This window comes from Hesperophylax consimilis, chromosome 5 (assembly GCF_061612785.1).
Source record: "Hesperophylax consimilis isolate HC1 chromosome 5, BYU_Hcon_1.0, whole genome shotgun sequence".
NCBI lineage: Eukaryota > Metazoa > Arthropoda > Insecta > Trichoptera > Limnephilidae > Hesperophylax > Hesperophylax consimilis.
Genome location: NC_142840.1, coordinates 24808526 through 24832451, shown reverse-complemented (window position 1 = coordinate 24832451; position 23926 = coordinate 24808526). Strand labels below are relative to the sequence as shown.

Sequence of the window (23926 nt, the reverse complement as noted above, 5' to 3'; positions counted from 1 at the left end):
TGTGAATAACTAAGCGTGCATGCACCTTCTTCCCGCTACCCGTAATGCCTACAATTGAAAAATGATTTCTCTGAATTTAACTAGCTATTATGGGGAAGCTATGTAGGTATGGTAGATAATTAACTATTTAAATTAAAGCACTTTTCACCCACCCTCCACTGGTACCAAAGATAATAGAATATAAGGGACGCCCAACCGTCGGCAGATCATGGACTGAGCGTGATTTAAATACATAAAGATTTCCTACATTAAGTCGAGTTTGTGTTGTCAGCAAGTACAGTTCGTGTCGCCTTGTTCAGTTCAACTTTGTAAAAATGCGACACGCCAAATGAAATTCAAAACAAATGGAATATCATTTCACCTGTAAGTACCAAATTAGAAAACAATATCAATTTTTTATGATTTTTCAAGTTTTTATTGACATAACCCACAGCACTCTTCGGCGAAGCTGACATTGCAAAGCTAGTGAAGGGACGCGATTTTTTTATATACCAACTATCGATATTTCACAATACAATTTTTTTTTTTTAAATGTTTTATTTTTGTCAATAATTATTGTTGTAGAAACTGATGGTGGTAGAAAAATGCAATGTTTTTCTTTACAAATAATAAATTTATTGGAAAAATGGAACTTGAATGCATCTTTTAACCTCTCTCCTGACGTAAATTGTTGCTGGTAATTAAGGCGATCCAATACCAAGTAATGCAAAATCAGATGTTTTTGGTTTGAAAATTTGATTGCTTAGAAATACTACAGATGCTTTAATTAAATACTGCAAGTAGAACACATCTTGGGCTTGTCAGCAATCGATCATTTTTTTGGTAAGACTTTTTATAAGCCTAGAAAAAAATAAAGAATCAGGCCTAAAAAAAACTGTCTAGTGCAAAATATTCCATTTACAAACCCATTTTCGGATATTTTTTTTATTCTATAATGTGGGAAATTCATTTTTTTATTTGATAATCGAAGGAAATTTTCATATATGTACCAGAACTTCGCAAAATAAAACAAAATATGCATTTTCGCGTTGTTCATTTTTACACGAATATTGTACGATTTTCGGGGAGGTAACCATTGAATTTGCCATTGTGAAATAAACTCTATGCCGTCTACGTAAGGGTTACACGCTTTTGTATTTAGTTACCGCCCGGCGGTGACGGGGTAAAGACGTTCTTTATCTTAGTGCCGCTCTGTTCTGTAAAATTTTTTCAACTAAAATCAGTTAACGTGTAATCGTTTTTTTTTTTTTAATTCCTAGTTTTATACAATGGGGAGGAAAGATAATAAAAAACTGGGTACGCTCAGTGGCCTAAAACAAAATACAAAAATATGCTTGAATATTTGGGTTAGTTCAAATAATTTTTTTCATAATTAGGTACCTAAAAACAATAACGCAAGAAATATTTCTTTATTTATGTTATTATGTTTAGAAATCAAACAGATAGGTATATATAATGAATAATAACAAATATAAATTGCAAAATGAACACACAATAAAATAAATTACAATCATTATTTAAATATACAAAAAAATTATTATAAATCGATCATCATCGATTATAATTATCGAACACGATTAGACTATTAGGTAAGATATACTCATGGATTAGGAATTAATTTTTAATAGTTTCGATGTATGCAATGTCTTTTGTAATATACTGTATCTAAATGTTTTTTACAGGCCTCTACGCAATCTTTCATTAAAAAAGATTAAAAAATACTGCTGTTTCAATAATTCCTAATTATAATTAGGTATTGTAATTTATTCAATTTAGTCGATTTATATGATAATACTATTTAAAAAACAACCATGCAATAATTTCTTATTACTTCTTTCTGCCAAAAATATGCAAATAACGCACCTGAACAAAACAACGAGTAAAGAGTGTAGAGTGTAAAACCAATTTCAAATTTCGCGCGCTTTTGCGTACCGAAGCGACGCACAGTGGGCTGAAAATCGCCTTTCATAGACATAGAGACTTGAATTTTCAAGGGTATTTTTTTTGGCTAGAAATGGATTCTGCTGATCATTACTATGCTATAAAATGTCGTACGAAGCAATTGCGTGTACAAATGAAGGAGTTATAATTTTTTTAAGAAAAATTTGTATGGCGCTGACATTAAAAATGAGGCTATCTCTGGAATCATAAGGTTGGCCGTTCTATCCTTACACACAGATAATACTACTATTTATTTGTATTTTTTTGACTTACTTCATATTGTGGCGCAAGGTGCGATTTTTTTTTTTTAAATCGTCCAAGTTGAAAAAAACCCTTTTTAATGTTGATGATTCATTTTAATGCTTAAATGCTAATTATATGGAGGAGGAAAAACAGATGCTGATAGTTCGTTCCACATGCGAGCCGACTTACGGTAAAACGAGTCGGAGAAACGACCCGTTCAAATATAGATAACATCAACTTTACTGTGAACCTGTGTTCCGCTCGTGTCCGTCGAGTATCAAGCACGTGCACGGTGCACCGGGGATCAATGCTGCTAGCTCCTTTTAACAGACTCTTATAAAATACCTGTAGAATAGACACACCATACGCACATTTCGTCATACATGATTTTACCGCTTATATGCCTCAGGGATCTCATTTCTACAGTATTCTGTCTACTTTCAGCCTTCTTCTGCCAATTCCATGCCTCATTTCCATATATTAGGGTAGGTACCAGCACTCCATTGTGGACTGCTAGCTTCGCTTCTTTGGACAGTTTTTAGTTAGCTCCAACCGCGTCCAATCATCCATTAATTACCCATTATAACGAAGAACCCGGCCTCCCCTACTAAGTCACGAAGCGTAATCAGGAGAGATGGTAAAAGATACAGGTTCAAAATTTCCTACATAACATTATTCCTTTTGCCGCCATTTTGGATTTTTATGGTCGAAAGGTATCCCTCAACCAGTTTCTTTTTCGATCCGGCCCGCCACGCAGTAGATGGGCAAACGCATCCGCCGCCAGGACTTAGACAAACCTCACCCTATGAACCCGTGCACCCCTGCTAATTTATGATTTTTTATGGATTTGTTTTTGCGAAATTTTCGTTTCAATCTAAATACGCATACATTTCTTATAAACAATTCAAGCAACACACGTCATTTTGATTTGAAACGGTACCATCTCACAGTCATTTCATGCGATATTCGACTCTAGAGACTAATACTTTGAGTTCAATATCACAAAAGATTACGGAATCACATAAAAACTTGTGATGAACAGTCCACCGATTGCCCCTTGATTGGTTCATTTAGTAAAACTATATATAGGGACACAGATCAACTTTGTCTAATAACTTCTTACCTGGATCAACATACTACGGGAATAGACCAATATATATGAGATCAACATAAGTATGCCAATTTGGGTAGATCAACATAAATTATGCATCCGATTTCCATACAAATTTTGAAAATTTTATTAACAGTATATCAAATGGTTTTTCTGGCAAACTGGCAACATTGATAATTATTGTACCACTGTTGCCAATTCATTTGTGCCTCCTGTAAAATTTGATAAATGGAAGAGTTATGCATTATGCCGATATTATATTATACCGGATTTTTGACAAATTTTACCAGTGTGCGTTTATGGGCGTAATTGGGGTCTGGGGTTCGGCTTTCTCTTATTGGTTCTAAAGTTTTTTATAACTCATCCCAATAGGCCGCGCCCCTTCCGAATTCGAAGGACATCTGGAATATGAGATCGTCTTAAGTTACAACAAAGTTGTTAAAATAATTAATGCGTAGCGGAGTAAATAAATTTCACCCCTTCTGCCTCACAACATACCCCAATTGGGGATGTCAGAGTCTCACTATCTTCATACGGATGGAAGCTGTTGGGACTCTTGTACCGCATTCAAATGACAAAAAAAAGTGTTTATTATGTAAAAAATAATTTATCTCAATTTCTATGTCATAACTTTTATTTCAGATACTTTAGCGTGCAATAGTATTGGTTAAGAAAATCAGCGACAAATGGTTCCATAGTAAAAATACTTAACAGCATATCTTGTATTATAATATCTTTGACTTGTACCATGTTACTGATACTTGGTACAATGTTTGAAACATGAATTAAAACTATTCATAGTTTTTATGTTACACATTAACTTTCTACTTACCGGGAAATACTTTGGTAATTCCAGTGCGTAATGGCATGCAGAGAGATGCCACTAGAAGCACCGACCTCTCCCTCAAAAGCTGGCAGTAGAGGCATCACCACAAACACACGGAACACGGCGCCAGCTCGGTGTGCGCGGATTATACGGTTGAAAAGAGCTTCACCAATCTGCGACATTACGGAAAGATCAGTTTTATATTGAGATGGTGTTGCAAATTTATGGAACATTTCTATAATGAATAGAAGTAATTATTTGATCCTGATCAATCCTATTTTTGGAATGAGTAGATTATTAATGACAGAAATTCAATGGCTTTTAGTGTCATACTGTTGGATAAAAAAAAGCTAATTTTCGAATCAAATAATATGATTTACATAAATAATGATATCTAAAATGTAATATTGTCTGTCGATGGGAAAGCTGACAAGTAAAAATCAGTGCGATCTGTGAACATTTTTCTGATTTTTGAGATATTTCAAATCAAAAAGTTGATTGGTGAAAAACTTTTTTTTTGATATACCGAATGAAAAACCAATAATAATAATAATAATAATAAGTGTTTTATTATCTTTTTTTTTGTGTAACAAATAGATATAATGATATCCTCACTGGGATCTCCTGGATAGACCCGACTAAAACCTAAAATATGATCTGGTGATTCTAAGGATCAAAAATATGTAGGAGAATGGACACCTACCTGATTTCTAACATAGTAATTGCTGAAAGACAGTGTAATGAAGAATTGATTTTCAATGTAGATATAATGCTGAGCTCTTGTAATACTTTCAATGTAAGCTTCGTGGATGCTCTGTTCAACTGATTCCGAGTCAACGAATCCTCCCGACCAGCAAGTAAGACTGCGTAAAATCTGAAAAAGTAAAAAAATATATGGGTATATATTTGAATGAGACTGAAAATAAAACAAAACGTTCAATGTTCACTCCCAAGAACATAAATAAAAACTTACTTGACTGGTGACAGTGTATTTTTCTAGGTTAGGTAGCAAATCAGGCACCACCATGTTGGAATATGACTTCGGTAGCAGATACGGATATGCAAGGTTATTTCTGAAAAAAAGAGATAATTTTATATATAATGTTGTCATATTTATTTTTCATTTCATAAAAAATTCTTTCAATAGGTTTTACATATACAGGGTGTCCCAAAAAATAGTGTTAAGCGGAAGTCCAGTGGTAGAGCACCCCTAGGGGTACACAAATCACCCCCACGTATGTTCTGCAATTTTTTGTAGTTTTTGAGTTATGATATTTTTCGTGTTTTTATGTGAAACTTCACTTAGAAGAGATTATTGGTCACAGCGACATGAATTATTGAGATACATTCTTATTATTTTTTAATGATAAACTAATGTTTATAAGACAAGGTTTTTTTATGCATAGCACAAGGATAACAAATGATTATAAGCAATAATTAGACGCTTGAAATATCGATACAAATTGTTTACAGGTGAAAAAATAGGTCATTATTTACCTACGATTACCGTTTTTAACACGCATTTAAAAATAAACAATCATTTGATTCATCTTAATGACAATAAACAACAACTTTTTGCATTTAGGATTTTGAAAAATATTGATATTTAATATTATTTAAGTAAATAATAATTTACGAGAAAATTTTCCGTTAGACACACCATTTTTTTTTTCAGTTTCAGTGCCGGCAACCCGGGCGTTTATTTAATTTCATGGTTGTTTACATTGTTTTCTTTTCTTTTACCCGCCTCACTAGACAAAGTCTGTTCCGAGGCTTTCGATTTTGACAGAACATTGCGCATAATTCGCGTTTGTGTGTGTAGTGGCAGTGTAGAAAACATGAAAGGCATAATCGGCATAATAGAGAATTTTTTGAGATCGCTAGACACGCACCCATAGACTAAATTAGACTAGACACGGCATATTCATTTAAAAATAACCCCAACACAATTTGGGTTTGGTTCACGTGCACATTTATGTGTCGCAATGCGAAATGGGCACTGTGCATTGCGTTTTACCTTTTGTTGGTCTAGAGTAAGCTACTTTGCTTCTCAGTTATGAAGGGCAAGTTCATTTTTCCAATCACAAAAATAACCCAGTTCCAAATATTTAAATTTGAATTATATCCATATTACAACACCTCTGACAACAAATTCTCCGTGGTTTCGCTTACGAGTTTGAACGCTTGTACAAGGATTTTAAACAGAGTTGGGTTGTTAAGTTCATCTCCATATTTGTGACGTACGCTACGTGGCGTTATTTTTTAAATGAATTTAACTAGACAGGGCTAATCTAGTATAATACATCACTGCACGCACCCAAATATGATATGAATTTAGTTTCTTAATATTTAAAGGTTTACTACGATTTTTTTAAAATAAAAATTTTTAATTTTAGGTAAGGTTGGGTTATTATTTATTTATTTTATTTTTGTTTATTGCAGAAACAAACAGTACATAATTACATAGATGACAATAGTTACAAAGTTATAAAAGTAAGTATAATAATTGGTACCAATGACATGTCGCTGACATATATACATAGGAGGTATATTATACATTTACGGTTAAGTTACATTTTTAAGTTAAGTTAATTAGTGTGCTGGGGAACGAGAGAGGTGTGTGTGAGTGTGTGTGAGTGTGTACGTGTGCGTGTGTGTCTGTGTGTGGTTGTATGTGTTATGTTGGCGAATTTAGTGTGCTAAAAAAGTTTTTCTTAAATAGAGGGAGAGAATCAAAAAATATATCGGTACTTGTGCTTGTTTGAATTGAGTTGAATGTTTGAAGGATACGAGAAATAGGGGAATTGGCTGCAGCGTTTGTATTATTACTAGTTGTGTAAAAAAGGTTGGTGTGTCGAGTTCTTTTAGATGGGGTGTTAAAATTTATTTGAGATAGAAGTTCTGAGTAGTCTATTTCGTTGTGTATTATTTTATGGAGAAATGTCATGTCAGCTACCGTTCGCCTGGATTTCAGGGATTGGAGAAATAATTCCTTTAATAACCTATTGATTATAGGTTATTAAAGGTTAGATTAGGTTAGGTTGGATTATTATATGTTAGATTAGGATGAGTTAGGTTGGATTATTATATGTTAGATTAGGTTAGGTTGGATTATTATAGGATAGTTTAGGTTGGATTATTATAGGATAGGTTAGGTAAGGATAGGTTGGATTATTATATGTTAGATTAGGATAGGTTAGGTCAGGTTAGGTTGGGTTATTATAGGATAGGTTAGGTTGGATTATTTTAGGATAGGTTAGGTTATGTTAGGTTGGATTATTATAGGATAGGTTAGGTTGGATTATTATATGTTAGATTAAGATAGGTTAGGTTAGGTTGGATTATTATAGGATACGTTAGGTTAGTATAGGTTAGGTTGGGTTATTATTGGTTAGGATAGGTTAGGTTATTATAGGTTAGGCTATTTACATATAAAAAAACCTTCCCTTAATACGTTATTTTTAATAAATAACGGGTTTTTTATTTACAATATTTTTTATGTATAAATAAATAAACAAATCATTTAAAAAAATGTTTTTCATTGTCTACTATATAAAAAAAACTATGATTGTGTTTTTTAATTGTTATGTTGGCAGTGCCCTACACTACGTAAAAACAAACGCGAACTATGCGAGAACTCGGTGTGTCAAAATGGTGCGCGAATTGGAAAATTTTCTCGTAAATTATTATTTACGTAAATAATATTAAATATCAATATTTTTCAAAATCGTAAATGCAAAAAGTTGTTTTTTATTGTCATTAGGATGAATCAAATGATTGTTTATTTTTAAATGCGTGTTAAAAACGGTAGTCGTAGGTAAATATTTACCAAAAAATATAATAAGCAGTAATTGATGATTGAAGTACTAGTACATATTGAATTATTTGGCGTGTTGGAAATAAGCCGAAGTAGCTGATCGGACATCCGAAGGTGCAGGTTCAATTCCCGTCGGCGGCATTTATTTTTACTCGGGAGATATTTTCAATTTGTATTGATATTTCGGGCGATTAATAATAATTAGTCTATAATATAATAATAATCTCAATACATTCTTAATATTTTTTCTGATTATTGAATAGTATTTCTTGTAGACACAAAAACAATTGTGGGCAGATCTGACACAACATTGCGCCATAAAAAATGTGAATCCCAAAGATAGTTGAAAATCAAAACATTTAAAATTTTCAAGGACGATTAAAAAAAAATTCACTGAAAAAATTTCACCCAGATCTTTCTTAAAACTTTCCGATTTCATCATTCATGGAGCTATTTCTACAGCATCATACTTAAAATTTCTTCGAAAGCATAATAAGTGCAAAAAAAAACCTGTTTAAAAGGTGAGCTAAATAATAATTGTCATTAATCGTTTATTATTGAATAACAAAAAGTTATCAAAATGATGACCTTCGTGCTACAAACCCTACAACTTCTTAAAAAGTTTTGTTTTAGTTGCATGAATGCAACTCTGTTGGTTTTTATTGTTTCTTCTGCCTGTCTCAACTTTGTTCATAATTCCACTAAGTTTCTAATTTATTTGGCGTAAACTAACTGTTTGTAATAACTCCAAACGAAGAAATCGATGGGGTTCAAGTTGGATGCCCCGCATCCCCCTGTGCTCCAAGCTTATTAACTGTTTCAACTTCCACTTGACACTATTTTTTGGGACCTTCTGTATAAATACGACGGTCATCCAGAAAAAAAGGTTACGACATTTATGTAGGATCAAAAAATGCTTTTACTTAATTGAAATTCACAGGATACTTTACAAATATATTAAACTATTTTTCAACGTAATCGCCATTAAGATCAAAACATTGTCAGAGCACCAGCTTTTGTATGCCAGTGTCATAGACCTCCGCCGCCAGCTCTTTCAGTCACTTCTCCACAGCTTCCTCGACCTCATTATTATTATTATTTTATTATTTATTGGATGATTTGTATAGCGCCGCTTTTGTGAGATATCACCTCAGGGGCGCTTTACAGTTGATGCAGATATTACAAAAAAATATAAATATTACAAATTGAAATTGAAATTAAGTTAAATAAAATGAAGTACAGAAACAGGTGACACGAAGATGGAGAATCTGCTCCAAGAATCCTAGGTGGTGAGGAAACTGGTCCAGCTGCTACAGCGAGAGAGTGCACCGCGTCCACCAACAGTGCCAGCACGAGGTTCGTCATCCGTCCAGGTATGTGTCTGCTGCTAATAGAGCGCTGACACAATGTCCTCTCATGGATTTCAGACCTTGGCAGCACCGCTGTGACATTCGACGAAGGAGGATGGAGACTCTGCAGCAAGAATCCTAGGTGGTGAGGAAACTGGACCAGCTGCTGCAGCGAAAGAGTGCACCGCGCCCACCAACAGTGCCAGCACGAGGTTCGTCATCCGTCCAGGTATGTGTCTGCTGCTAATAGAGCGCTGACACAATGTCCTCTCGTGGATTCCAGACCTTGGCAGCACCGCTGTGACTTTCGGCAAGTCCATCTCCTTGTACACTTCTTTCTGGTGATTATGTTAGTGGTGCATTGTTCCGCAATAAAAGGCGACGGACGGGATAATAAATTCCCTGGGCACTTGTTAGGGCTTTCAGAGTTTCCAAGAATAACATTGAAAACATCTGGCGTACCTACAGTTACCGATTCTCGTCCCAAGTTCAACTTCAGCGAATTTAGAATATTTTTAGCACAATTTTCGATGATTCATTTTTAAAACACTGCACTCTAATCACATTACTATAAAGTTTTGATTACTAATTGGTAAGTTAATTTAAAATGTTGGTTCACTGATTTTTAAAATAATTTCAAAGGGATGTTGCCTCGTTTGCCTTGAAAATATTAAAAAAAAACACAAAGTGGTTGGAAGACGGCATGACGCGTCCAGCTGCCACAAATGATCATCGGAAAAACGTTACCCACCCAAAAACTTCTTTAGTTTAGTGAAAAGATGATAGTCCGAAGGCGCTAAGTCAGGGGAATAGGGGTGACAATATCCCAACCAAACGATGTCAGCAGCTCCTGTGAAACTTGCACGGTGTGGGGCCTGGCATTGTCATGCAGGAAGATGACTCCCCGGATCAGCATTTCCCTTCTGCGGTTTTGAATGGATCTTCTGAGTTTTTTTAGGGTATTGCAGTAAACCTCTGCATTAATGATAGTCCCTTTATGCATAAAATCCACCAAAAGGACCCCCTTACAGTCCCAAAAAACAGGAACCATGACTTTTCCAGCTGAATAAGTCATCTTGAACTTTTTGGTTGCTGGTAAAGATGAATGACACCACTGAAGTGATTGTCTTTTGGACTCTGGGGTCCACGTCTCATCCCCCGTCACGATAGAGTCCAGAAAAGCTTCTCCCTCCCATCGGAAGACTCTACTGTGACTGAGCAAAATGGCCGACAAACACGCGGGACCATACAAACTGACCATTAGGATTGCCCCTACACGCCAGGTGTGCAACTTCAAAAAAAAACCTTCCCCCGGCCCCAGGAGCCCTTGTAACGTTACTTTCGTATGTTGCATATAAAAGAACCGATAAAAAAAAAATAACATAACCTATACAAAGGTGATGGAGCTTAGCAGTGAAACATACTTCATTTTTTCCATTTTGTGGGCGTTCCATCTCTGTATGAAGTGTCTGGCAGCATCTCGAGCTGCTTCTCCTTCAACCATCATTGCTATGTCATGCCAGGGCATCCGAGGAGTGGTATATCTGTCCACAATATCTGAAAAGACAAAATATCAAATGTTACATCAAAGAAAATATTACGAGGAGTGAAAAAAATCAAAGCAGATTCAAATTGATAACGTAAAGTCCAACAACTCACTCACCTACAAAAGGTGAATCCAGATTAATAAGATCCTTCACGATAAAGTTGGCATAGTCCAAACCCATCCAGAGCTTGTTGTTTACACCACCAATAGTGATAGCTTCTTGTACAGACCTATCTTGGACATTCAAAGCTTCATCCTCCATAATATCTGGCATGTTCATTCTGCTGACTATGTTAACGGTTTCACTTTGATCGGGAAAGAATAAATTCCTATTCTTATTAGAAGCGGCGTATCGCTCCGCTTTCTTCTTTTCTTTATCATCGCTGGCGGTTTCATTGCCGTCCGGAGAATCTATAGTGAAGAGACTTAGGAAATCTTTACTCTTTCCTGTGATGGTATCGATGACATTTTTTCTGTGATTGAATTCAGGATTGTAGTGGTCTTCCAAGAAAACAGTTTCGGAGATGCGGCGAGATGTCATCATCAAGCTATCTCCCGGTTCAAGAGTTGGCAAATCATCATCTCTTGATGAAACTGGCAGAGGAGTTAGAGGAAAATCATTAGATGGAGCATCATTGTGACTGAAACACAAATGAGGGATATAAATTTTAAAAAAAACAAGGTTTAAATAATAAAACATTTATGAATTATGAAATAAAACAATGCAGTCTCGAGTCAAACAATTTAAAAAATGGGAAAAAAAAAATATACACATAAGTATATATATAGGTATATATTATTTGATTCTTACATAGTACGTATTATCTATGTAGATATAATAATAAAAATATAAGATAGCGCTGCCACCGAAGTGTATTATAGTGATAACAGGCATATACTGAGAGCACGTTAGACTTTTGTTATAATGAAAGCGATTAAAAAGGATTCCCCTAAAGTTTTCCCAAAAATTATCTGTATTAGTTTCGTGAAACATGTGCGCCACAATTTTTACGACCGTGATCGGCTCTTGCACACATGTGCGCCCTCTAAAACCATCCTTGCTGGAATTTTTTGCAATGGGATTTTAGTCTTTATGCTTTGAAAACTGTATAGAGGACCAAATCAGGTCACTTCCGCTAATAACTACTTTTTATTTCATGAATGTAGCCTCTCTGACTGTCTAGAAAACATTTTATTTGTGCATGTCAAAATTCATTTTCATTCAATGGCATCCCAAAAATATAAATTTTAGAATTTTTAAAAGTAGCATAAAGGTAATTATTTATTCGAAAATATCTTTTAATTATCGTTTTTCGTGTAGGGTATGTATTCAGGTTTATTTAAAAATAATAACAGGTTTATTTAGAAATAATAAAACCAGTCTAGGTATATATTCTTATAAATATGTTTCTTTGACAGTTGTCTCCAAACTGGAAGATTTAAAAAAAAATAAAGATATCTATTCTGGAGAAATGTCTTACGATATAAAAATGAAATATATAATACGAATACATATTAAGATATATTATCTGGTAAACAAAAAACAATACGAAAAGTAAATTCTCAGGAGTTAGTTTGAAAACTTACCTACTTATTTTTATAAATTTTAGTTCAATAGGTTAATACGTATTATTTGTCATTGTAAATTATTACAGGGACCGACCGAAACTAGATTTTCACCCAGAACTGAAACCGATGTTAGTGTTAAATCAAAAGATCTTCCTACTAACTATAGTAAACAAAAGCAGTCTAGTTGGTCTTTATGTTAGACAATAGAAACACAAAACTAATTATTATGAAAATGACAAAAATTCTTTATGTACTGTCTGAATTTGAACTTCAAGGATAGGCTGTTAGAATATAAATATAGAATTTGAACAATTCATCAAATTTCAACGTTCATTTTCGGGTTCCGTGAATGTCCTATTCAAGTTCTGTTATTATATAATTATAGGCTAGTTACTTGACAGAACTGAAATAATAACAGAACTTGAAGAAAACTTTCACAGAACTTTAACTTTGAAATTTGAAGATTTGTTACATACCCCAGTAAATATAAATGTCATCCAACACATCACAAACGTAGGTGTCGGCTGAGCCGAAGTTTCGGCATTGGCCATAACCGAAACTCGTATTAGCCGAAACTGACCTACACCGAAATATCAGTCGGTCACTAATTATTAATGTAAAATTACTAAAAATTCAACATTTTACTAACTTCTTCCCTGTTCCAAAAAGCTCTCCAACCTCGGGATCAACAATTTCAGGTGAGGCATTCCCGAGTTCAAACGAATCGCCAAATCTCTGGGCCACCTGAATGAAGTCATCGTTTCCCATTGGACTGCTTGAAGTTTTCTTTTTAGTTTTGTGTGCAGAAGCTTCTCGAACCTCAGAAGTCCCAAGGTCTATTAATCTAATGGAACATAAACGGTATAAATATCAATACAGAAACAAAAAAATTATGTTTAGGAAGATTAACAGTACATATTAAAAGTACTTACAATATTAATTATCGAAACAATGAGATAGAAAACGCTGGGCCGCCGTCTTAATAATATAACACTTTGGGACCCTCTTCAAATTAACGGTATTTCTCTATTAAATATTTTGTAAAAAAAATCTTTATTCGCAAATTCCCCGACACCATCTTCTCACAAATGGCTTAGTTTGAGTTTGAACCAAAGATATTAGAAGAACGAGATGTGCTATGCGCAGTTCGTACTGAGTGGAATTGTTTTGCCGAGTGTCGCTGGTTTTGTTCACCAATACTAATGCACACCTTCGCTTGCGCTAAGGTATCCGCACTAATGCATAGAACAGATTTCTGTGCGTACACGTCCCGATACCGTTCAAAGTACACTAATTAGGTAGTACTCCGGCTACGGTCCGGCGGCCAACATAGCATATATCGTTCTTCTAATATCTTTGGTTTGAACCTTCGCTTACAAAATAAAGATGCACGCATTTTATGGAAAAAAAATCACAAGAAAACATTTGTCAAATAGTTTTTAGTAATGGAAAAACACACACATTTTACTAGACAAGTTACTGTCACCTCACTTTTTTGTCATTTATATAAAAATAATTAATAAAAATTCAACAAGTTTCATAAATGTTTCTCAAATAACACTGGGAAACTTTGGTTTCATAGAAGTTTACATTTTAATTCTTCTGTGGTTACTACTAGATTTGAATATAAAGTGTGATGTTTTCTCTTTCTAACACCGTTTAGATCATATTTCTCACCTTGAAAATAAGGGAGACACAACGATTTCTGTAAGACCTCGTGTTCCCAAAAGGGAACAAATTACCCTGAGGGGTTAAGCAAGCCAGAATTCAGCCAAACTAAGCAATCTCCAATTTGCGGAGCTAAAATTTAATTTATATACTTATTCAGTCTTACTCATAATGAAATCCCTAATACGACGATAATACCCCGTATTAGCTATACAGGGGTGGGGGCCTATACTGGTCAGATTAAAAATCTTTACTCATAATCATAAATTTTCCCAATATAGCTCGACGGCTGGATTATGGAATATGATTTTTTTACAGTAGCAACACTTGAAAAATTTGGCATTTCGCGGCGTGTTGCCAACTTCACGTTTATTCATATGTCAAAGAAGTAATCCAAGAGTTGGTTTGTTTATCTTTGAATAACCTAAAAATGGATAACGTTGACATTAATTTGGAGGTAGAATTAAAAAGGCGCAAGCGTAACAAAAATTGGGGTGACGTTGAAAAGGTTTGTTAACTTTTATCTTGGCTCTAATGTTTTGTTTACTTGTTTGAAATTAGTGTAAGTATAATGATTGTTTTCCTTGTAGGCCTTGTTGAAGGACTGTGTGGCTGAACAGGTGAGGGCTGTAGAGAATAAAAACTCGGACAGTAACACCCTAATTGCCAAGAGGGAAGCTTGGAAGCTTGTTTTATTAAAGTAAGTATACCTCCATAATATATCCGCATTGTTAACTTTTCTACAGATTAAACTTTAAGTTTGTCGCTTCGTAGCTTTGACATCCATTTCAAATAAAAAAATTATCATAGTATAAAATTAATTAGGTAAAGGTATGCCTTTGATTATATAAATGTCTAGATTGAGCGTTCGAGCGACGAAACGCCAAAAAAAAGATCAGCCAATTGTTGGCTGACAAGCTCGTTCAGTCCGCTCAGTTGCGAAACTATCGCTGTGCGGTAAACACGTGTTGTGTGACATTTGAAAATGACGATTTGCGCTATAAAAGTGTGCAGAAATTACAAAGGACGATTGAAAACAACTAAAAAGGTTACTTATCATAGGTAAATTACCTTTTCAAAGCCATATAATAACCATTTACTTAAAGAAACAATTCAGTTTTAATAGTGTAATTTAGTCTTACCGTAGTCTTGACAACGCCATATTTTGACGCATTGTTTACAGGGTTGCCTGTTCTTCAAATTAAAATACCCACATAAGGTAAAAATTGCAAGGCGCAAATGACGCCGTTCTTTTTATAAAGAACATTAACTTTAAATTCAGTAAATTTAAATGATTCATCCCTTTAAGAAATATAAGAATCTAGTAAATAAAAAAATTTCCCATGAGTGCGTTGTTAATTTTAAAATAGGTTTTAATAATTACCCAAAGTACACTATATATAATAATATTATAAATGTGAAAGTTTGTCTTTGTGTTTAAGTGTTTGTAAATTCTTCGCGTTGACACTATATTTTAAAAAGTTATGAATTCGAAATTTGTTTATCCAGAGTGGAAGATACTACCAGTATCGCCCTGGTGTAAGACCACCATTCAGAATTGAAACGTTGCTCCAAATGATTTTATAATGACGCCCATAACTTATGCAAAAATTGTATCCGCTGTTATGAAACAATTTGTTGGAGGTGATAATTATTTCGAAGTAAAAACTGAACATATTTGCGGTCTTCTGCATCAAGTTAATTTGATAAGATTGGTCGTGGAAAAATATTTGACCTTAAGATATCACTATAAGACAAAATTGGAAAATATTAACCGGAATGTAAAATCTAAACGAAATCTGTTTAAAAAACAAATTGAAAGGGAAGGTCATTAAGAATAAATAATAACTATCGATAGATTTAGTTTTAAAAAGTTGCACTGTCTTTTTTAGTGTGACATGTTTTATTATTATTTTGTACAACAGACAGGTAGATCCAATATTGGTACAATTTTCTTACAACTAACAATACATATACATAATTTATTTTAAACATGGTATAGTGATATTAAACACATCTATATTTGCTGGTAGGGCATTAAGCAATGTCATACCTCTTGTCATGCTATGTTGAGCCATGACATCTGTGCGGTATGCAGAATAGGGCGTGGCTACGAGTTCGACAGTGTTTATCAGGAGCGAATAAGCCACATCATGACAGGAGATATGGACAATCGATAAGATGTTTTAATAACTTTAATTCAAATACCATGAGTCCGGCATTACGCATGGTCTCCAGGCTTTGATAATTTGTCTCCTTTAGCATTTCCACGTGATGCATGAATTTCGGATATATTCCGTATGATCACATGTAAACGTACCTTAGGAATTTTTTTTGAATTTGGTCGATCATATTTATGTATTTAAGTTGATAAGGTATCCAGACACTACTTTTTAGGTAGGTATAGATTTACCTGGTTGTGGGCCACCTTCTTTAATTGATGATGATAAAAATTTAAATTTAGACACAGCGATACCTGCCGGCCATTTGGCAGCGTCTAGGAATGTATCTTTCTTATTTTCCGTATTTCTTGTTTATTTGTTAAAAATAATCAAATAAAAATAAATCTCTTTTAACAATGATTTTCTTTTCATTTATACTTTCATTTATATCATTATATTTATGTAGAAAACTATCTTACTTAAATGAATTCAAAATTAAACGAATTATAGGTCCCGCAAAATCGAAACATATTTTTTCCCAACTTTTTTGGGAAATACTAGGTAGCTGGTATCACTCAATACGCCTACAGTGACGTTAAGCGCTTACGTCAACGATATAATTTGCGTATACTTGTGTGCGTGACACGCACACAAGTATTTCAAATCTGGCCTGTTCTTTCTGTCGGAATAACAGTGCGACACTCTATCTAGACATTTATATAATCAAAGAGGTATGCATACCACATAATTAATAGCACACTATTTTTCAGATTTAACACACTAAGTGACCAAAAAAGAGACATGGGTCAGATACAAGCTCAATGGAAGATGCTCAAATTGGCTTGTAAGAGCCAATTGAGCCGGTATAGGAGGGAAGTGATGGCAACAGGTGGAGGTCCCCAACCACCAAGTCCTTCGCAGGATATTCTCTCGATGGTGGATTTGTTACCACATGAATTCGTAAAGGACAAAAATGTTGATGATAGCGATTCAACATTTAAAGCAAAGGTAAATATCTTTTTATCGAAGGAAGCAAATACTTTGTGGTGTGACATTATATATTAAATGGAAAAACACACTTTTTATATGAATTAATATTTAACAGCCAACCAGCATTATTTTTTTCAAAAGATAAGTTGATAGTAATATTATTGAAATATTGATGGTTCTGTCTATATTTAAACTTATGTAAATCTTGCTTTAATTGTGGGAGTTATATTGGTAATTGTGTTTTATTATTACAGATGAATTTTCATACATCAACCCCTCACTCCACACTGCCACACTCTGTTCCCAATAGGAAGTTGTCTTTTGAGGTAATATACCTAAACCTACTTAAATGATCAGCGCAACAATGAGTGCTAACTATTTGCAATATTTAAAGCAGTAACTTTTCAGTTGGACATAATCTTTTGTTTATATCAACAGGAAACAAGTGAAGCTGATTCACCACCACCGCCACTATCACCACAAGCATACACCATCCAGCATGTCCCGCTGCACGCTTGCCCTCCACCTCCACCTCGGAGGCGACCACGCCATAAAGTAAGTATTTCTTCACACCACATTTTTGTTTGCTCAACTGACTTTATTGTCGTACCAAAACTGAAAGTTTACTAAGAAAAACAATAACTTGTATATGAATATTATTTTTTTTCATGTATAAAATGCACGATAATTTCAGTTGGACATAATCTTTTGTTTATATCAACAGGAAACAAGTGAAGCTGATTCACCACCACCGCCACTATCACCACAAGCACACACCATCCAGCATGTCCCGCTGCACGCTTGCCCTCCACCTCTACCTCGGAGGCGACCACGCCATAAAGTAAGTATTTCTTCAAACCACATTTTTGTTTGCTCAACTGACTTTATTGTCGTACCAAAACTGAAAGTTTACTAAGAAAAACAATAACTTGTATATGAATATTATTTTTTTTCATGTATAAAATGCACGATAATTTCAGATGGACATAATCTTTTGTTTATATCAACAGGAAACAGTATCGAGTAACAAAACTGCTGCTTCGGAGAGAGACGGAAGACGTTTAAGCAAGAAGTTTCGGACTGAGGTACGTTTTTACTGCCAAGATGCTCAAATAGTATTGTTATTTTCCTAGGAATTTAATGTTGATACAAATAATATATGTGTTTTTTACAGGTTTCCAGTGAAGCTGATTCACCACCACCGCCACTATCACCACAAGCACACACCATCCAGCATGTCCCGCTGCACGCTTGCCCTCCACCTCTACCTCGGAGGCGACCACGCCATAAAGTAAGTATTTCTTCACACCACATTTTTGTTTGCTCAACTGACTTTATTGTCGTACCAAAACTGAAAGTTTACTAAGAAAAATATCCTTACCTCGTTTCTGCCCCAGTATCGTATGGCACAAAGAACTTGGAGATCGGTAGATATTTTTCCACCCCGTTTGTTATTGACATGCAAATATGGCCGTACCAAATCGATCAAACGTCTCATATTTGCTTTGGTGAATCTATATTTGGACCTAAAATCTCCTTCCGTTAGCGCCGTAAATGGGTCATACCGCTTTTTGTATGTTTTCCGTGCCCGTGGTGGATGAATACGGTCAAGATTTGCCAAAGCTCCAGTCAAAACGTCAAAATTGTCAAAGTCAGCCATTTCCGAATTTATACGCTCATATACTGCCTAATCCTGGTCTTCGGGTGGGTTAAATTCTGACGTCTGCTAATACGGTCAGATTAGGCAATGCGCATGCGCGCGAGTTGGCGCTATTATGAGTAAAAATTTCACTTAACCTGTCCGTATTATCGTAGTGTTGCGATTATGAGTAAGGCTGATTATGTATTAGTATTATCTACATATAAGTGCACATTATAATTATTACCTGTGATGGTGATCATCCCATCTTCCGTAACACAAATCGATACCACCAATAAACGCAATACTTTGATCGATGCAGACCAACTTTTCATGGTGAGCCCATAAGAAAACTCCAACTTTCGCATGGTCCGGATGCCGCAGAATCTAAATAAAAAAAATAGAATGAATAATTATTGATATTTTAGTGCAATAAGCCATTACAGTATGCTGTACTTTTCCATGATATTATAAAAATGTTCTAAAAAAGAATCTCTCTCCTTGAACATGATAAATTATGAACACAGACCGTCTTACTAATTAGATTCTTATGCCAGCTCCAGACGCTCAGTCAAACCTATCCGGCGTGCCTGCACAGGTCGCCTGCGCAGGCACACTGGACCGCGCTTATGGTGGCGTCCGACCCGCAGTTTATGCGTGGGCCGTGGGCACTTAATGAGTCGGACGTGCATATGAAGTTTTTTAGTACCAGCAAAGGAAGCTTCAAGATTTAAAAAATGAATGGAAAAGTTTATAGAAATTTACAAAAAATAACCTTGCCTCTGGATCAAGTACAAAAAAATAAACAAGCTAAGAAGCAACTTCAGAAAAGAATTTAAGAAGGATTTAATGTTTATTTTTCGGAATAACTTTATTGAGTAAAACCTCAAATTGTAATATTTAAATATTGAAGACAATATTAGTGATTTCTAAACGAAAATATGAAACAGAAAAATCAGAAAAGGATACGGTCACATCTAGGACTCGAACCCAGGAGTTTTTTTTAAGGATTTAATGATTTTGGCCAGTCAGGATCAAGGCTGGAAAAAAAGAATGAGCTGAAATTGTGGTATTTCAATTTACAAAATTTTTTAAAGGACTATTATTAGTTATTAGGTTTTTTTTAGTTACCAATATCAAACCGAGCACCGCTAATATATCGTCTGTCGATGAAATTGTTCTCGACTGTGCAGATTTCAGGTTCGCCTGAACGTGTGGATGCAATCTGGCGTACATGCGCAGGTCACCTGTACAGGCATGCCGGATTGGTTTGACTGAGGGTCGGGAGCAGGCATTATTTGCCGGTTCAAAGTTGGTATGGTAAAGCTGTTCTTAAACCTTAATCATACAAGCGCTGTGGTAATAAGTCAAGTTTCTCACTGTTCTGACCTTACGCGCCGCATTATATTTACAATGCATTTATAAGTAAGGAGAGGTTGTTCATTTTCCGAAAAACTATTTACCGCATACTTCGAGTTACAAAAAATCTTTAAATAAAGAAACTCCCTAATTGTGCCGTCAACTAATCAGAGCGATTATTCAAGAGCTGGACTAATGCACCAATAACGAAAATGACTCATTTTCGTTATTTATACTTCGTCACAACGCACACAAAATATTAATAAAAATAATGTTGAATAAAAACCGGTCTCACTTTCAGAATTCTGACTTTACGAATTATGAAACTTTCGGTGTGTGGCTCCTCCAGCATTTACGCATTGACCATTGTGCATAGGTTATATTGTTAACCATGGGATTTTTTGGGTCACATCGGTTGCCAAACCTGTGATCCAATCACAAAACCGGAGCAACAAACCATTCCTTCCATATACTCGATAATTTCGTCATCATATTTTATTTAAAATCTGGAGCATTCGTCATGGAGAATCCAAATAAATCTTCCAATCCTGGACTTTTTACTGGCTTTAGACTTGGGGACAACATTCACAAAGCCATTCTAAAACTATGGAGAGGAATATTTGTGAAAATAAAACTTCATTCTGTTTACAAAAAACCCCATCCTTTACAGATCATTCACTAGTATTTTCCACATCAATTGTTTCCACTTAATCCCAAAGAAATAACTACATTGATTGAATTTGTAACTGTTGCATATTAGGCACACCATCAAATTTACATATATGATTTGCATACCTTAATATTATCCATACTGAGTTGGTTTTTGCTGTAGTAACTATTAATTCCAAGTGCCAATTCCACTTCTTTGTACAAAAGAATAAATATTTTAACACCTTGAGCCTGGAATAAATATGAAATACATATTATTAAAAAGATAACTCCTACTTGGAAGGTAAGGTAAGATAGGTAATAATAATGAATACAGGATCTTGCACATCTTCCAAGAAGAAATTACGCAAATACAATTCTTCTTCTTTCGTATGGTGGGGGGGGGGTGTTAGAGGTGGACGTCTAGGTCCGTTAGCCAGTCTAGGGCCTCGGGTGTCGCCCTGTGGACCTTCATCGATCACATGTTCGGTGGTCTGCACTGCACCACATTCATATATCGCCGACATGTGGTAGGACCTTATCCTATTGATGGCGGACCAGAGTTTACGAGGCAGTGAAAACCTATAATGTATCTCAGTGGGGTCATGCACAAGATGGGCATTTTCCATATTCGCCGATTGCATATACAATGAAACCCATTTATAAGGTTCTCACGTAAGAAATTTTCATGCTAAAAAAGTTTTTTGGTCCTGTGAACACTGAAATTTTAAAATGGCCCAAAAGAAGTTTTTTTTTGGTCTCTTGGAAAACTTTATAAGAATTATACTGTAGTTAAAGATAGCCAATATCCTAGATAAGCAATACCGGCATTAACGAGCTATTGTAGTTTAGGGAGGATGCTTTTGAAATAAAATTAAATACATGTAAAAACAAACTAATAAACTAATTAAACATGTAGATTATAACAAATTATTATAAGCAATAATTAGTCGCTTGAAATATCCATAAAAATTGAAAATATCTACCGAGTAAAAATAAATGCCGCCGACAGGAAATAAACCCGTGCCGTGAAAATTAATTCAGTTGCTGAGTTCAGTTTCATTCCAAATAATTTCAGATGGGATGGGTTAATACAAATTTAAGTATTTTAACATACAGCTTTTCTTTTTAATATTTGATCGAGCCTCCAATAATCCCCCGTAGTGGCAGGCCGCTTGAGGTGGATCTCGGGGCTGAGCCACCAGTCGGTGATGTAGATCTCCTCCTTGGCGCCTTCCATACAGTCCGCCACGGCACTAAAGTACCCGGCGCCATCCACAAAGTGGTACGCCTTGGTGGCACTCCTGACTGGGGCGAAGGAATGGTGGGGATTTGGCGCCGTGAAATCTCGAGCTGGAAAAACATAACATTGGAATTTATTAAATTACGTAAATTAAAATTCAAGTAAAATCATTTTTAATATTTTCTATTAGACTTCACCCGAGTTTCAATATTTATTTTTTCTTATTGAACAGTGGAAAAAAATTTCACAGTTTTTATTTTCTTTGTGTAGACCTTGAGAACATTTTTGCAAAAATAGTTTATGCTGTGCCTGTTTCACTGCAAAGTCAAAATTTGTTAATTGGATAGTTCAAAGATTAATTCAAAGCTCATGATGGAAATTACTTTGAAAGCTGAACATAGCTAGTCTGACCTTAGAATTTCAAACAGCTAAAACAATGTTAATTTTGTGGGTCGGTGATTTGGAGTCCACACCAGGTAAAGTATTCTCTCATTTTGGAGAGAGTTCAGAAGAAATTCTTGAGATTTCTCTACATGAGGGAGTATGGCTACTACCCGTGGCTCTATCCCACTGACTTTCTCTTGGGTATGCTCGGAATGAACTATCTACGGGTCAGGAGGGATGTGCGCATTGCTACACTGAGAGAGAAATGAGAGCATTCATTTCTATGTTCCGATGGTTATCTACGTCACCGACAACATAGACTATTTTATCTCCCGGCCTGCAGAACTAACTTGCCAATGGTCATGCCTGTGGGGAGAGCAATCTTGCTGTTGAGCAGAATCAATTCGGATATAGACATTTTTAGCATCAATGAAGCTTCCTTTAAAAGGCAAGCTCTATAATTACTGGTATAGTTGATATACACACTGTTAATATTAATCTAAGAATTCTTATTACAAAAATATTTTAAAAACGCATTGAAATTAACAATTTTGTAATGTTTTTGAAATGAATAAACAGAATTGAATTGAACCTCACCGTTTGAGAATTTTTGATGTTTCATACAGTTAGATTTCTGCTTTACGGTTGTTAACCCATCTATCTAAGATATACATAAAAAGAACAAAAAACCTTTGACTATCATTATTATTAGTAATTAAAGCCTAAAGTAAGAAAAGCCCCATAATATAATAAAAGCCTTACCCTTATTATTAGCCACATCTTGCAACTGCTGCTTCCAATCTTTACTTTGCCTCTTGGACCATAGTCGAATGATCATCTGTCTGTTGAGATTCAGGATTTGAAGGCCATTGCTTAATCCCGTAGAATACATTCCGGTTGAGATTTCAAAGCTAAAATCAAAAACATGTCAAAACATTCAAATATAAACACATATATATTAGACTTACTAAATAGTTTAGTAATAGTTTAGTAAAATAATAAATTAATTATAATGTTACCCTTGGTCAAATAGCATGACTCCTGCAATAGCTCCATCCTTTGGTCTGATGTAACCGAAGCATGTGTCCTTCAGGAAAAACCAACGTTCACGCCATTTTCCGCAAGTCAATGAACTGCAGAAAAAGTTGACCCTGAAATTTTTTAAATGAAATTAGACAAAGACTGGCACAGCACAGAGTTTTTACAAAAGCGTATGAAAAGTTAATTTATTTAATTTATCAACACGAGATTCAAATATAAAGTTGTCAGGGTTCTCACTCTCTCGGAAAGGGTGGATAATATACAATAGAATCTGGTGCAGTAAAGCCGCAGTGCATACGTGATGCACAGATAAGGTCTAAAGGTCTCCGAGATGCGTGAATAGGATAGGGTAAATAAACAAGGTATATTGTCTAAGAGGGTTCACTCTTA

The 23926-nt window shown here is 35.0% G+C and overlaps 1 protein-coding gene across 2 annotated transcripts in view; it reads right to left on the bottom strand.

Annotated features, from left to right (window-relative positions):
* The window catches only part of Pld (Phospholipase D), a 42277-nt gene that overhangs the window by 5842 nt on the left and 12509 nt on the right, over positions 1-23926 (bottom strand). For both annotated transcript variants that reach the window (XM_089631743.1, XM_089631742.1), the window contains exons 7-17: positions 23515-23646; positions 23258-23406; positions 21986-22221; positions 21016-21120; positions 19109-19248; positions 13052-13246; positions 10951-11474; positions 10712-10844; positions 5095-5194; positions 4825-4995; positions 4128-4294 (exon numbers count right to left, since the gene is read on the bottom strand). In XM_089631743.1, coding sequence (XP_089487869.1) covers positions 4128-4294; positions 4825-4995; positions 5095-5194; positions 10712-10844; positions 10951-11474; positions 13052-13246; positions 19109-19248; positions 21016-21120; positions 21986-22221; positions 23258-23406; positions 23515-23646 — 2052 coding nt within the window. The remainder of the gene's footprint in view (positions 1-4127; positions 4295-4824; positions 4996-5094; positions 5195-10711; positions 10845-10950; positions 11475-13051; positions 13247-19108; positions 19249-21015; positions 21121-21985; positions 22222-23257; positions 23407-23514; positions 23647-23926) is intronic.